We start from the raw sequence: 15,777 nt of genomic DNA on the forward strand, positions 1-15,777 counted from the left end.
CCTGGGAAAAGGGCAACATCCTTCCTGGTCTTTGAGAAATTTCTCTAGGTGAGCTTGGTCACCCCTATGTTAAGACATGTAGACAAAGGCAATTGGCCAGCAATGCAATGCACAGTTTAAACCTTGGAAACTTGAACGATTCATGTCTAACCTTTTTGTTTTGTTTTTTCATCACTCTGTCCTCTTTGGGACCTAAGAAAGCCTCTAACCAACTCTCCCATCCAGGCAGTTGAGTTCTGAACCCTCTACTACAGCCATCCCACTTGTCCTATTTAGACCTTTCCAGCAATGCTGGTCACACTATCATTGTCACATGGGACTAGAGGCAGCCAGGGGTATGCATTTTGACATTTCCTGCTCAGCCAGGTCCCTAGAACATCCAGGGTTAGCATCTATGGTGAAAAGAATTCTCCCTAGAACTGGCACTAATGAGGTAAGTCATTTCCACCACCAACTTCTCCAAACATTTTTAAAAGTGCTACAGAGATGAACAGCTTATGAACACCTGACTGGCCTTTGAACTTCAGAAGACTGTTCTAATCCTAACTGAGCCATCCACCTTGCCTGCTGCTCTAACAAATGCACGGAGAAGGTACACACACAACGCGTGGTACTTGTCACTTTTTTTTTTTTTTTGGTCACACCACGCAGCATATGGGATCTTAGGTCCCCAACTAGGGATCAAACCAGCGCCCCCTGCACTGGAAGCGCAGAGTCTTAACCACTGGACCGCCGGGGAAGGGGAAGTCCCACTTGTCACTTTTTAACACCACCATTGGCATGGAATGAACATGAAGGGATATGAAGGGAAATAGGTCAAAAGCCATCAGATGAACCACTTAATTTGATGCGTGGGCTAAGGCTAAATTCTTGACAGAAAGGGTCTAAAGTGCTGAAATGCAGAACTAACATTCAGTCTGGCCGAACATGAGAGAGAGAAACTCAAGTGGGCTGGGGTGGCAGGGGTGAGGGTGGAGGTCCCAGAATAACTTGCCCTTGCGTTCATTTCCAGAAGCCAAAATCTAAGAATCCCAAGGACGTTAACCATTCACCATTGCCAGGTTTAAAATACACCCCTGAGTCTCAGGAATGGAAGGAATTCATCCAAGATTCTGGGCATCTCACCTGCCCTCACAAAGGCCATCCTTTTCAAGTTTAACCCTCACCATGAAAAGAAAATGGGGATTGCTCAGTCCATTGTTTCTTTAAAGGGAGAGCCAAAAAATGACGCATCCCTCTTGGAAAGGCCCAGGCGTACTACGAAAAACGGGATCCAACCACTGGTATCTAGAGAGTCCTCCTTCTAGGCAGAAAACCAACGTCTAACGTTCAATCAATCACTAAACCAAATCCCAGAACCTCGGTAGTAGCCAAAAGGGCCCTCAGGATCACTTCATTCAGCCTCATTTTACAGATGAGAAAGCTGAGGCCTAGGTCTCTTAATTCTTAGGCCAGAATTCTTTTATTTTATTTTTTTAATAAATTTATTTATTTATTTATTTATTTTTTGCTGCGTTGGGTCTTCGTTGCCACACGCGGGCTTTCTCTAGTTGTGGCGAGCAGGGGCTACTCTTCATTGCGGTGCACGGGCTTCTCATTGCGGTGGCTTCTCTTGTTGCGGAGCACAGGCTCTAGGCATGTGCGCTTCAGTAGTTGTGGCACGCGGGCTCAGCAGTTGTGGCTCGCAGGGTCTTGAGCGCAGGCTCAGTACCTGTGGCGCACGGGCTTAGTTGCTCCGCGGCACGTGGGATCTTCCCGGACCAGGGCTTGAACCCGTGTCCCCTGCATTGGCAGGCGGATTCTTAACCACTGCGCCACCAGGGAAGCCCCCAGAATTCTTTTAGCTACACAGTCCTGGCATCCAGTCTTTTAGGTTGAGTAAAATCACGTACATCTAGGATCATGTATGATTCCATTGAGAACCAGGCCTAAGGCTTTATGGGTTTGGGAAAACTTTTAAGTTTCTATTGCAAGATTCAACCCACGAATCCCAGAGGTACGTGAGGTCCCTGGCTCCCGAATTTGATCAGGAGGTGCTGCTTCTGTCTGGGTGCTTGCATGATTCAGTGAAGGTGCTTTCCAGACCCAGTGATGGACTAACACTTGAAGTTTCTTGATGAGCACAGAGGTCTGCAGTTAGGGTTCATGTGAAGAACACAAACTCCCATTGTCTCACGTGTGGCCACTTTGCAGCCTCCGTCAAACTGTTTCATAGGTGTGTGCTGACCGGCCAATCAGGTTGTTTTCTCTTAGAATGTGGGATCAAAGTGACTTTGGTCCTGATTTTTCTTGCTTTGAGCTGTGTCAAAACCGGATACGGCTTCAGATGAAGGGCTGCACACTGGGATTCCAAACGTTTGGAATCGCTGGGGGAGTTTTCTCCATGTCTTCCACAGGAGTCATTCAAGTAACCAAAGCCTCACCCCGCGGCATACCTCAGAGCCCTACAGGCTTTTCCTCCACGCTGCAGTTCCTTTACAAGGAGCAAGACAATCCATGGCACCTCAAATTCTCCTTGGACCTCTCCAAAGAAAGAAGAAAAGGTTTTAAAGATGGTGACATTCCCAGGGGACTGGCTAGTAGCAGGAGTACAGCTGGGATTTCACAGCCCGCATGGAGTCATCACACGGCGCCTCTGAGCTCAGCCCCTCGGGCGGCAAGGCCTGGCCCAGGAGGCTGTCGCAGGGAGGGCCAGGTTGGCAGAACTCCCTCACGAAGTCCTCCTCCGAGGCCAGCAGTGCCGCATTCCAGGCGGTGATGTCCAGCTCTCCGGCCGTGCCCCCGTACTCCCTGGGGAGAATGTTTCTTGGAAGGTTTGAATGGAGAGAGTTCAGGTCAGACCCATGAAGGAAAAACTACAGAGGATGAAAGGGAAGCACACACGTCCTTAGGTTAATCAGTAACTCAGGAGGTGCTCAAACAAATGTCTGTTGAATGAATAAAGGAACAGTTGATGCCAAGTCTACCCAGTTCCTCGAAAAGCTTGAGGATCCTTAATCCTCTTTTCCTTATACCCCATATCCTGTTGGCTGGTAAGGAGTATAAGGAAATGCATCCGGAATTCTAGCCCTTCCCTGCCACCGTAATGGTACCAGGCCACCATCCCTTCTTACCTGGATTCCTACAACAGCTTCCTCACTCGTCTCTGTGTTCACACCCTTGTCCCACCACAATCTAAGCGCTTTTCAACATGCGTCGGATCAAGTCACTCCTCTAATATGTACAAGCTTCCCATGCTCTCATGTCACGCAGACTAAAAGCCGGACTCCCTACGATGGCCCACACGACCTGGGCCCTGTTACCCCTCTGCCTCCCCCTCCTACCACCTGCCCCTGCTGCTCCCCCAGGCCACTCCCATCTCAGGGTCCCCCAGATCACTGTAAGGTTCACTCCCTCATTTGCTTTCAAGTCTTTGCTCAAACGCCAGCTTCTCAGTGACACCACTTCCGACTACCCCATTGAATACTACAACCCCTTCCCCGCTTCCAGCACCCGCTGTCTCCGTTCCCTGCTTTATTTTTCTCCATAGCACTTAGCACATCCTTATCCTAGATAGCATGTGTAATCCATTGTCTGTGTCTCTTTCTAGAATGAGAGGGATTTTGGGGGCAGAGATTTTGGTCTGTTTTGTTCATCGAGAACATACTTGCACAGAGTAGTTGATCAAAACCTATTTTTGAGTGCGTGAACGAACACACGAAGGACCAAGTGAACAATATTGTGGGCCACCAGTAAGGTCATTTCACAGATGTAAAAGACCTCTTCCAAAGGCTGCTTTGGTAAAAGCAGGTTCCAAACGGGAGCTCCAGGAACCAACATGGGTTCAAACCCAGGTAGGGAGGCCACTAAATCAGAGGTTCTCAAACCTAACCATGTATCAGAATCACCTAAGGAGATTTTAAAAGCATAGATTCCTGGGCTCCACCCCCGAACTGATGAGTTAAAATCTTCAGGGAAAGGGCCTGAGAATCTGGATCTGGATTTTAAGTTCCCTCGCTTACACACTTGAGATTCTCTCTATGTTTCCTCTTTGAAAAAGAGAACAAAATTCAAGAATATTTGAGTGACCAGAACCACGTTCCCAGGCCTAGGAAAGAAGGAGAAAAACACCACCCACCACATTTCAATTGTGATCCTGGGAAAAGTTAAAAGAGAAGTGGCTCTTCAGGGTCAGAGAGGAAGACTGTCTTTGAAAGTGACATCTATCCTTTCTTAAATAAGAATTAAACTAAAAACTCACAGATCTCATAAACCTTGAATTACTCCACACACTACAAGCAAGACCACAAATTAGGTAAGTGGAAAGGCTTAAATAGCATTTTGAAAGCCCAAGGAGTTGTAGTAACAAATTGCCGGGCTTCCCTGGTGGTGCAGTGGTTAAGAATCCGCCTGCCAATGCAGGGGACATGGGTTCGAGCCCTGGTCCGGGAAGATCCCACATGGCGTGGAGCAACTAAGCCTGTGTGCCACAACTACTGAGCCCGCATGCCACAACTACTGAAGCCCGTGCTCCGCAACAAGAGAAGCCACCACAATGAGGAGCCCGCGCACAGCAACGAAGACCCAACGCAGCCAAAAATAAATAAATGAATTTATTTTTTAAAAAAAGAAAGAAATTGCCATGACTCTTTTAACTACCTGCCCAGTAACTACCCTTTGCCATGTCCTCTTACACATAAAACACAATGTTGGTTCACAATGCCCAGGCCAGGATATTAAAAAGTCTAAATGACCGCAGAGCAGGGACGTTCCCATGATAACAATCCTGGTTCTGCTCTCTCCACTGGCAAATATTATATTCTCATTAATTTCATCTCCCCCTCACAGAAAGGAGCGTTCATTTATTTTATCTGTAACCTTGCACTTTCCAAATTAGTAGTCCCAGGGCAGAATAATATGCTAAGTTTACTGTCATCACAATAAATTTATAGATGTCACAAAAAAGGCAGCATTAAAAAAACAATTGAAGTATCTTAAGTCGATAGGATCATCACTTACTCTGTTTGCTATTTTCTCCTTCAGAAACGGTTTTATGATGGCAAAAATGCCTTTAAATATTCGAGGTTCGTTCACTACATGGACTGCTTTTATCCGAATGGGGAAACCATCCTGTGGGGGAAGGGAAGGGGGTGTTAGAACCTGTGGAGCATCTGGAAACTGTCCATTACCACAGCCTGGGAACTTTTTTTTGTCCCCCAGATCATCATACAGGACTAGAAAACCACTGATCCAAATGCATTATCCTTACACCTGAATCTGCAAAGAAGAGTGGAAGCTAAGGAAAGCCAAAGTATTGTCTCAAAGCCAGGATTCACATTTCTGATAATGACCAGAGGTGACATTTAAATGCTTAAATAATCAGCCTGGTGTGCAGTAGTGGCTCAAGCACACCACTGAGGAGAATTGTGGTGTTGCAGAGCTCATGGGAGATAGCACCCCACGGGCCGGGTCAGAACAAAGCTCCAACCTGCCAGAGCTGGGAGGCGCAGGCCAGGCTACATCCTGAAGGTCTCGGTTTCCTTTCAACAAGGAAAGATAATTCTTGCCTTGTCTATCTCAGAGGATTCCTTGAAGGACTGAATGGGTTATAAAGACTGTAAGTGTGCTTTGCAGCAACGAGGATATCCTGCACAGCACAGAGAATTACAGCCATTATTTTGTAATAACTTTTAATGGAGTATAATCTATAAAACTACTGAATCATTATGCTGTACACCTTAAACTAACATAATATTGTAAATCAACTATACTTCAATTTTAAAAAAAGTGCTTTGCATGTGCAAACCATTTCATGCACTACTGGTGTGTAAGGAACTTTATGGTTCCCAGAGACTTGAGTTCTGAAACACAGAACATGAGGTGTGAAAGCATCTGACCAAAACAGCCCAACAGGGCTCCCAATGCCCAGGTCCCACAGAAAGGAGGAGAGGTTCCATCACTTCAGCAGAAACCTTCTCAGTTTCGTTTGTTGAGAATTTCTCTGCCTTTTGTACCAAAAAAAAAAAAAAAAAAAAAGCAGAAAGCATTTATCTGTTTTTTGGACTCTTGCCCTAAAACTGATCGTGCCCAGAAACTACTGGAGACCCTGATGAGAATGAGTGGTGAATTGGACTTTTACGTTTCTTCCCATAATGCTTTTCTATTGTTCTGACTGTGGAGAGGAGGTGGGGTTTGTGTCTCAGGTGGAATTAGAAGTAAGTGGACAGGGCCCTGGGGAAACCAAACAGCCACAGGACAGGCACACGACACACAGGGGCCATACCTGAAGGATGCCAATCACCTTTTTGGCTATAAAAGGGCCAAAATGAGATGCCTTTGATAAGCTCACTCCTTTGTAGTCTGCAAGAATTACAATTCCATTCACCTGGGTTTCTTCAGACTGAATGAGTTTTTCTAATGTCAGGTATATGGCTCGGATGTTTTCAGTAATTGGATAGTTGCTCGGGATCCATCTGTCTAAGGTCATAAGAGATGGACAATATGTTACAGAAATGAACACAAACAAGTAATCAGACAGGCTATGATTTATCTCCTTCCTAAAACTAGTGTTTAAAAATGGAAAAGACAGAATTCTACTGGTATGGCTACTTAGATCCCTAAGTTGTAGCTGATGTTTCTTAACTCCAAACATAGCAGCACATTCTGAAATGGAAATGCAATTAAGTGGTGAAGATGAAATAGTGAGTTCTGAAGTCAGACACATGTGGGGGTTTGAACCTTACTAGTTGTGTGACCTTGGGCAAGTTGCCTTCTCACCATGGGCCTACATATTATCCCATACATAGAATAGGATAACAATACTGGCTTCATGGACATCTGCACTTTCTGCCATCACAAGTCCCCTTATCCTCATGAGACCACCCTGGTTTTCCTTGGGGAACTACCCCTTCCCATGCTAGCCATACAGTTTGGGTAAACGGATTTCACTCCTGGGTCCTGAGGTGGGCTTGGCCAATACGGGTATTATAACCTCCTGGCCACAAGCATGTGATCCAAGCCAGGTCAAACAGAACCATGGGGACTCAGTTCTGGGACCTTGGCCCTTTGGAAAGAGAAGATCTCTCTTCTTTCTTGTAGTGGTGAGACTGGGAGCCTGAGACTCAGGGACCCCATGAGGCAAGAGCTGGTCTGAGAATGAAGCCCAGACTGAGGACAGCAGAGGTGGAGATGGCCTTCCAATGTGGTAGTCTGAGCAAATCCCCCTTTCCAGGCTGGATGCTCCTTTAATGTTCTCCATATGATCGAGGAGTCTTTCTCTCTTTGGGGAAAAGATGAAAATGACCACTATTGAGTGTTAACCACTATTCTCAAGAAAATCCCACTAACATCTCGGTGTCTCTTTCTTACAAAGGTGAAACTCCACAGGGGGACTTCCCTGGTGGCGCAGTGGTTAAGACTCTGCGCTCCCAGTGCAGGGGGCCCAGGTTCGATCCTTTGTCAGGGAACTAGATCCCACATGCATGCCGCAACTAAGAGTTCACATGCCACAACTAAGACCCAGTGCAACCAAATAAATAAATATTAAAAGAAGAAAAAAACTCCACAGGATTGCCACCAATGGGATTTGTGATATGTGCAAAATTCCTATGAAAAAACCTTTGTCCAAAAATTATGCCAGCTTATTGTCTGATGTTGCTGCCAATTGAACCTGCCTCTACATAACTGGCTATCATCCTTTTCAATCACATATGTCTCAAAAGAGCTTATAAAAAGGCAAAGCCAATACCTAGTTTAGAATAAAATCTGTATCTGCCTCCTGCTAAAATGTTGAGTCAGTGGGGAAGGATCCAGATCTGCTGCAGTCATGTGGGGAAAAAAAGCCATAACACGAGTAAAGAGTTCAAACCACACAAGCAAAGGGGTGAAACCAGTGTGGTAATATCTGACTGTTTTCGTATATTCGTAGGAGGTGAGCACAGAGGAGGAGCAGAAACTCTCGTTGACTGGTTTCTAGGTTTCTTGGTGCCCTGACATCTCCACCGCGTTGCTTATTTTACAGTGAACGCCCCTCATTTTGGAAAGCACCTAAAACGGCAGGTAAAGCAGTTAACACTGTGCCTGGTACACAGTAAAGGCTCAAGAGAATGTGGTTTAGTCTACCGAGAGGGTTTGGTAAAGGACTAAAGGAAATGGTAACGTGGGGCCTGCAGGCAGAGGGAGGTGCCCTGCCACTTCCACTCCGCATCAGTTTCAAGAGGCATTTGTATGCATGAGCAGAAAGGGCAGTCAGCAGGTTCTCATGTTCCCAGCGTGCTTGGGAAGCAGAACACAGCAATCTTACTTTCACTTTTTTTTTTTTTTTTCAGTTCTGCTCTGATGGAAAATGTTGAGGTTGGGGGCGGAGTGGAGAACTCTCCAGAGTTTACAATGCATTTGGTGTCAGGGAAGAGAAGAGGAGGAAGAATCAGAAGGCCTGAGTTCCAGGACCCCTCGGTCGTCGTGTCAACCAAAAAAATGTTCCCACACATTTCTAAATGCTTTTGGGCAGGGGGAGGTGCCTCCATTGAAAACTACTGTGCCGGAGAAATGTCAGGTGTCCCGATTACCATCATGCAGTGCTGAGATCTGAAAGTGAATCTAAAGTGAATACTTCCAAGGGCTTAACAAAGCAGAGGGAGGGGAGAGAGGACAGAGGAGGCACGTGGTAGGCAGATACCTTTCCAGGCATCTGCCCGGCCCAGGCCCTTTCACTGATATCTGTATCTCACATGCTCACTAAGGAGTGAAAGGGTGGGAGCTGGGGGAGGGGGGTGTCCTGGCAGCCCCGCTTGTACGCGATGACCAGGGTCGCTTTCTCAGCCCACCAGATTCCCAGCCCTAGAAATCTGGAATTTGCATTGAAAGAACTTAGTTGGGTGGCCAGGTAAACCTGGGAGATGAGGAGTGTGCCAAGGGAGCAGAAGCCAGTCCACGGACAGAAGTGTGAAGAAGATGTGCAAAGGGCAGCAGAGATGTGGCCCAGAGAGACACACAGACTGACAGACAGTCAGAAGCAGAGACAGGGAGAATGGCGGGCTTAGTTCCTGATGGGGGAATGAACTGGATTCTGGGTCTTGGCTCCTGGGCCGTGTTCCTTCAGATCTCCGGTGCTGTGCTTCCATCTCCTTAGACTAAATCCTCCCTTTTGTCTTAAGCCAGTAGAGCAGGGTTTTGTTCTCTTGCGATCAAAAGAGCCTTGACTGGGACTGCCCTGGTGGCTCAGTGGATAAGACTCCATGCTCCCGATGCAGGGGGCCTGGGTTCGATCCCTGGTCAGGGAACTAGATCCCACATGCATGACGCAAATAAGAGTTTGCATGCCACAACTAAGGAGCCTGCACTGCAACTAAGACCTGGCGCAACCAAATAAATATATATACGTGGGTATCTATCTATCTATCTATATATACAAGAGCCCTGACTAAGGCAAGGAGGGGACAAAAGGGAATAAGAAAGAGAGAGAGGGTGCTGAGCAGATGCATCCCAAGCTGTACCCACGCCCCGCCACCAGAGACGGTGAGGGTGGTACCTGGACGGAGGCAGAGGATGTGGCAGCCCCTGGGGTCGGTGTGGGGCAGTACAGTGAGGAATCCGGAAGCCAGGACCTCTTTCAAGGCCGAGGGCCGCAGGTTGTTGAAGACTTCAGGCCAGCTTCTCCGGCAGCTGTGGTAGTTGATCAGGAGCTGGAGGGCCCGGTCGTAGTCAAACTTGCGGGCTCGGAGGAAGCGCAGAAGGAAGGCGTCCTCGAGGGAGGTGCTCAGGTTCGGGTACTCCTTGTGCACCATGTCCCGGAGGGCCTGGACATCGCGGAGCCTCCATTCTGGCTTCTCCTGCAGTTCCTCCCTGGCCTTGGCCACCAGGTCCTCGGTCAGCGAGCACACATAGCCAGTGGGTGCGGGGGGCGGCGGCAGCTCACTTTCCGAAAGTGAGGCCGCGGAAGGGCTGGTTCTCAGAGAGTCACTTTCTTCTGACATTAGCTCCCAGGATCCCTGCAAAAACAGAAGCGCTGCATGATGTGGAGAAAGCCCAGCACCGCTCATTCCAAATCAGAGAGCAGCACGAGGGAGGGGGGCAGAGACGTTTTTTGTCAAGCCAAGAACCTCAGAGCAGTGGTTCTCGACTGGAGGAGTATCTGAACCACGTGCCCAAGCCCAAACCCAGACGGCATGAAGGAAGAATCTCTGCAGAGGCACCCAGGCAGCTAGAGCAGGATGCACACACCCCTCATCAAACACACTGGCCTTGCGCACAGAGGTATGAACAGGTGCTCAACCTTACTTGTAATTAAAAATATGCAAACTAAAACACCTTTGAAATTCAGATTAGCAAAAATGCAAAACAGGCACTCTGATATGCTTGCTATTGGTGGGAGAATAAATTGACATAGCCTCTTGAGGGTAGTTTGTCAATATCTATAAAGATTTCAAACCACATACCCTTACAAGTATCATAAGATATCACTTGTATGTGGAATCTAAAAAAGTGATACAGATGAACTTATTTACAAAACAGAAATAGACTCACAGACAGAAAACAAACTTATGGTTACCAAAGGGGGAAGAGGGGGAGGGATAAATTAGGAATTTGGGTTTAACAGATACACGCTACTGTTTATAATATAGATAAACAACAAGGACCTACACAGGGAACTATATTCAGTATCTTATAATACTCTGTTAATGGAAAAGAATCTGAAAAAGAATAGATATGTATGTATAACTGAATCACTTTGCTGTAAACCTGAAACACTGTAAATCAACTATACTTCAGTTAAAAAAAACACAAAAAACAACACATACCCTTTGGCCCAGCATTCCATTTCTAGGACACGTACTTGTATGTGTGTGCAAAATATGCACACCAGGATGATTGTTACAAGTATTGATTATAATGGCAAAAGACTGGAAATACTACCTACATCACCCAGTTGGAGACTGGTTAAACAATATTACCATACAAGTGGAATACTATTCAGTCGTGAAAAGGAATTAGACAGATCTTTATGAATTGACACGTTAAGGAAAAAGAAAGCAGTTGCAGAAAAGTGTGAAAAAAAGGCCTGCATTTAAAAGAAACCATAAACAAGACGAAAAGACAACCCTCAAAATGGGAGAAACTATTTGCAAATGAAGCAATGGACAAGGGATTAATCTCCAAAATATACAAACAGCTCATGCAGCTCAATATCAAAAGAACAAACAACCCAATCAAAAAATGGGCAGAAATAGACATTTCTCCAAAGATGACACACAGATGGCGAAGAGGCACATGAGAAGATGCTCAACATCACTAATTATTAGAGAAATGCAAATCAAAACTACAATGAAGTATCACCTCATACCAGTCAGAATGGCCATCATCAAAAAATCTACAAAAAACAATAAATGCTGGAGAGGGTATGGAGAAAAGGGAACCCTCTTGCACTGTTGGTGGGAATGTAAATTGATACAGCCACTATGGAGAACAGTATGGAGGTCCCTTAAAAGACCTAAAAATAGAATTACCATATGACCCAGCAATCCCACTGTTGGGTACATACCTTGAGAAAACCATAATTCAAAAAGACACATGCACCCCAATGTTCATTGCAGCATTACTTACAATAGCCATGTCATGGAAGCAACCTAAATGCCCATCGACAAATGAATGGATAAAGGAGATGTGGGAAATATATACAATGGAATATTACTCAGCCATAAAAAGGGTCGTTTGTAGAGACGTGGATGGACCTAGAGACTGTCATACAGAAAGAAGTCAGAAAGAGAAAATCAAATATCGTTTCTTAATGCATATATGTGGAATCTAGAAAAATGGCACAGATGAACCTGTTTGCAAGGCAGAAATAGCGACACAGACATAGAGAACAAACATATGGACACCAAGGGGGGAAAGGGGGGGTGGGATGAATTGGAATATTGGGATTGACATATATATACTAATATGCATAAAACAGATAACTAATGACAACTTGCTGTATAGCACAGGGAACTCTACTCAATGCTCTGTGGTGACCTAAATGGGAAGGAAATCCAAAAAAGAGGGGATATATGTATACATATAGCTGATTCACTTCACTGTACAGCAGAAACTAACACAACATTGTAAAGCAACTATACCCCAATGAAAAAAAAACACTTGCATTTACATTTTTAAAATATATGCATATATACTTGTGAATGCACCTAAAATTTCTGGAAGAAGTACAAGAAAACTGTTAACCATGGTTCCCTCTAGGGAACAGAACTAGACACTGGACATTTAAGGAGAGAGAGACTCTTTACTGTACTGTTAAATTTTTTACCATATCCACAAGTGACTTAGCATGGCGGCTGTGAAACTGATCAGATCTCCTGTCGGGGTGGAGCATAACTGATGGGTGTCCCCAGTTGCTGTCCCTCCGGACCCACCATCCAGTGGATGCACACTTTCCACAGATTGTCCCTGGCCAATGACTGAGTGAAACGTAGGACTCCTTGAACAGGCAACTTTATCTCAAGTACTCCCTATCAGCCTGGCCGAATCTTTTGTGGAACCACAGTGCAGTCCAAGACTTCCTGCCCAAACCTCCTGCACAGGGACTGGCCTCAAATCGCGATCGGAAGCTCTCTCTGATTTCTCCAGTTCCCCTCCCTTTTATGTGTTGCTGCCATTAAATTTCTTGCATGTCTAATCTCATCCTAGTGTCTGCTTCTTGGAAGATCTGAACTAACACGCCTATTAAAGGGAAAAACAAAACAAACAAAACAAAATAACACAGCTGCCTTAGATATTTCAGGAATAAGGTTGCAGCAGGGCTGCCCAGTTCCAAAGCCCAAGCTCTTGTCCGTGCGCTGTCACTGGTCTCCCACACGGAACTCAACAAGGAAGGCAGGAACCATCTTGGGGTCTCTGAACATAGCAGGTCTCCCCCCAGGCCACGGCAGCCACAGTGACCAGGTCACCCCCTCTAAATCTTAGGTCTGCACACTCTGTTCCTTGTGTTCTAACCTCCAGCCTCACCCAGCTTCTTTCACTTCCTCCCAGAGGTGTTTTTCTTATCCTCTGCACATCCTGTTTCCTCTGACTAGCATGCTCATGACCAATATCAATTCACCCTTCGGTCCCCATTAGATGCTACTTCATTTATTCAACAAATATTGAGCACTTGGTAGGTACCAGGCCCTCATCCAGGCACTGGGGGCAGCTACTAGAAGATAATAAATGCTATGGAGAGAAACAAAAGAGGCAAGGGGGTTGCATGTACCTGGTGATAGGACTTGCAATTTTAAGTAGGGTGATCAGGGAAGTCCTCACCCAAGTGACATGTGTGAGAAGATGAAGGTGAGGGAGCAAGCCATTCTGGGGGAAGAAAAAGTGCAAAGCCTGAGGCAGGACCATGCCTGGCTTTTTCAAGGAACAGGGAGGAGGCCAGTATGGCAAGAGCCAAATGCTCAAGGTGGAGAATATTGGCAGATGAGTTTAGAGAGGAACTGGGGACCCAGTTGGTACTGGGCTTTGTAGGCCAGTAAGAGCATAGTTACTCTGACTTCAGTGGGAGCCAAGGAGGGTTTTGAGTAGACTGACATGATCGGATTTAGATTTCAAAAAGATCACTGGGCTATCTTGAGAATGGACTGTAAGAGGATGAGAACAGAGGCAAAGAGACCATTTAGAGGCTACTGCAATAATCCAGGTGAGGGATGATGGTGCTTAAAGTGGGAAGCCTTCTCTGACTCCGGGCCAGGTTAGGAGCTCCCCTCACCCCTGCAGGAGCTCTTCCGCACAGCGCTTCTCTCACTGTTGCAACTGTAGGCAATTTGTGCACAACATCCACATCTGTCTTGTTCATCACCTATACCCACCCAGCACTCAACAGGGTGTCAGACACATAGTCTGTGCTCCACAAATATTTGTTGAATGAGCTTAATCTGCTTGGCGGAGGTATGCTGAGTGAGGAATAGATCAGCAATCATGGTTCACAGGACCCACCCTGGGCTCTGTTTTCCTGGCAGTCACCAACAGATGTCTGTAATCCCAGTCGAGTAATTAGCCAGAAGACAGACTGTAGCATCCACAGACTACAGGCCTAGCCTCCAAGTCCCTCTCCAGCCTGTCTCCCACCTTTCCCCCTCTCAATGCACATTAAATGTCAGCCAAAGCAAACTAATGATCCACCATTCTTGGAACACCTCATGCATTTCTGATACCTCTGCCTGGAATTTCCTTGCCTCATTTGTTCTCAACCAGACAACTCATCACCTTCCAGGCCCAGCTTCAATGTCACCTCCTCTATGAAGCCCTCCTTGACTCCCCCAGGGTGACTCTCTCCCGTTTTCCACAGCACTGGGTTTCTACTTCTCTTTCAGAAAATGCAGGCCAGTGTCTTGTGTGTTCACCTGAAACTTCTCCAAGCCAGTTTTACCCATCCATTCATTTATCAAAGAATTACTGGTCACCTGTGGCAGGCACTGTGCTTACAGGTGCTGGGCACACAACAACGAACAATATAATTCTTTGCCTTATGAAATTTAACTCATAGTGGAATGATGAAAAGAGATAATATGTACTTGAGCATTTTACCATGTATCAAGTACTGTGATAAGCACTTTACATCCATCTCTTGTTTAATCTTCACAATATTTGGTGAGAGCACTAATACTGTTCCTATTTTACAAAGGGGGAAACTGCCCACTAGAATGTAAATTCCATGGGGGCAGACAACTTGCCTGCCGCGTTCACTGCTATCCCCAGTGCCTGGCCCATGATGGTACTCTGTAAATACTAGCGGATGATGTGAGGTTAAGGGCCCAAGGGTACACACCTAGTGAGGCAGAACAAGGATGTATCTAGCCCCACACTGGGCTCTACGCTGCACCTAGAGCTTCCTGTTTAATCTCCAGGGCCTTGGCAGTATCAAGCACAGAGCAGGACCCAGTCACAGTCTGGTAAATGAATTGATGGGTGGGCATACAGATGGGTGTAAACACCATTTGTTAGGGTCAAGCCGGGAATCTTCCCTCACCCCCGGAGCCTATCATTTTTCGAGCATCACCTTCCTTCCCATCCTACCCCAAGAAGAGGTCAGGAATCACCATTCCTGAAGCCCCAGAGACCCCACGTCCCGTCGACAGCCTTCCGAGGCCCCCACTTCCGGCTGCCACCCCTTCCCCAGGTGTCCCCATTTCCTGGGGTCTCTCTTTACTCGGATGCCCCACTTCCGGTCGTCCCTCCCTCTCAAGGGTCCCTCTCTCTGACCCCCGGGGCACACCGGCTCGCGGGCACTCACCGGCCCGGCTACGGGGCGGAGCGCGGGTCAATCGGCAGCGGGAGCCTCGTCCGGCAGCGCGCACAGAACCGACCCGCACTCCCCACCCGGCCGGCCCGGCCGCTCGCGCCGGAAGTGACGTACGCAGAGCGTGGGGAGGCGGGGCACCGCCCGCGAGTGCGCATGTGCGACATCTCCTCGAAGTGCCGGCCTTCGGTCCCCACCTGGCGGCCAGGATGGCGCGGTGGGACCTGAGCCTGGGAAGAGGGTGGCTGGGAGGCGTAGGGAGTACGACCAGGTTGAGCTGGTAAAGATGAGGAAGCTGAGTCCCAGAGAAGGAAAGGAAGAAACTGCCGTTTTCCGAGAACATATTAACTATGTACCTGGTGTTTTACATCCATCATCTCATTAAATCCTCAAATGGAATCCTCCTATTTAATGAAAGGGAAACGCAATCAATGAAGTATAGAGTTTCAAACCTAGACCTTGGGATTAGCATTCCAGGATTCTCCCCACCAGAGCTGCCACCAGGACTGGCTGCTCCAAAGGGTAAG

At 46.9% G+C, this 15,777-nt stretch overlaps 1 protein-coding gene across 3 annotated transcripts; it reads right to left on the minus strand.

Moving 5' to 3' along the window:
* Nucleotides 1–1,483: 1,483 nt before the first annotated feature.
* On the minus strand, nt 1,484–15,343 carry TTPAL (alpha tocopherol transfer protein like). 3 transcript variants are annotated; one of them, XM_081256548.1, is made up of 5 exons: nt 15,245–15,343; nt 9,509–9,968; nt 6,365–6,456; nt 4,999–5,109; nt 1,484–2,855 (listed from the first exon to the last, which is right to left on the minus strand). In XM_081256548.1, exons 2-5 carry the CDS (start codon nt 9,951–9,953, stop codon nt 2,577–2,579), a joined length of 927 nt encoding a protein of 308 aa, XP_081112674.1. In that variant the 5' UTR covers nt 9,954–9,968; nt 15,245–15,343; the 3' UTR covers nt 1,484–2,576. The 3 variants fall into 3 exon arrangements, with proteins under 3 accessions (XP_081112674.1, XP_081112673.1, XP_081112672.1); XM_081256547.1 differs by having other exon boundaries at nt 6,263–6,456; XM_081256546.1 differs by lacking the exon at nt 15,245–15,343 and having other exon boundaries at nt 6,263–6,456; nt 9,509–9,987.
* Nucleotides 15,344–15,777: the final 434 nt, after the last annotated feature.

This window comes from Mesoplodon bidens, assembly GCF_964165515.1.
Source record: "Mesoplodon bidens genome assembly, chromosome: 15".
Classification (NCBI taxonomy): Eukaryota; Metazoa; Chordata; class Mammalia; order Artiodactyla; family Ziphiidae; genus Mesoplodon; species Mesoplodon bidens.

Coding starts and splice junctions, on each gene's coding strand:
- TTPAL (XM_081256547.1), bottom strand. CDS start 9,953: ATGTCAGAAGAAAGTGACTCTCTGAGAACCAGCCCTTCCGCGGCCTCA. Junction 6,457..9,508: donor CATCCTCTGCCTCCGTCCAG/GTACCACCCTCA, acceptor TTATGACCTTAG/ACAGATGGATCCCGAGCAAC. Junction 2,856..4,998: donor AGGAGAAAATAGCAAACAGA/GTAAGTGATGAT, acceptor CATCCTCTGTAG/TTTTTCCTTCATGGGTCTGA.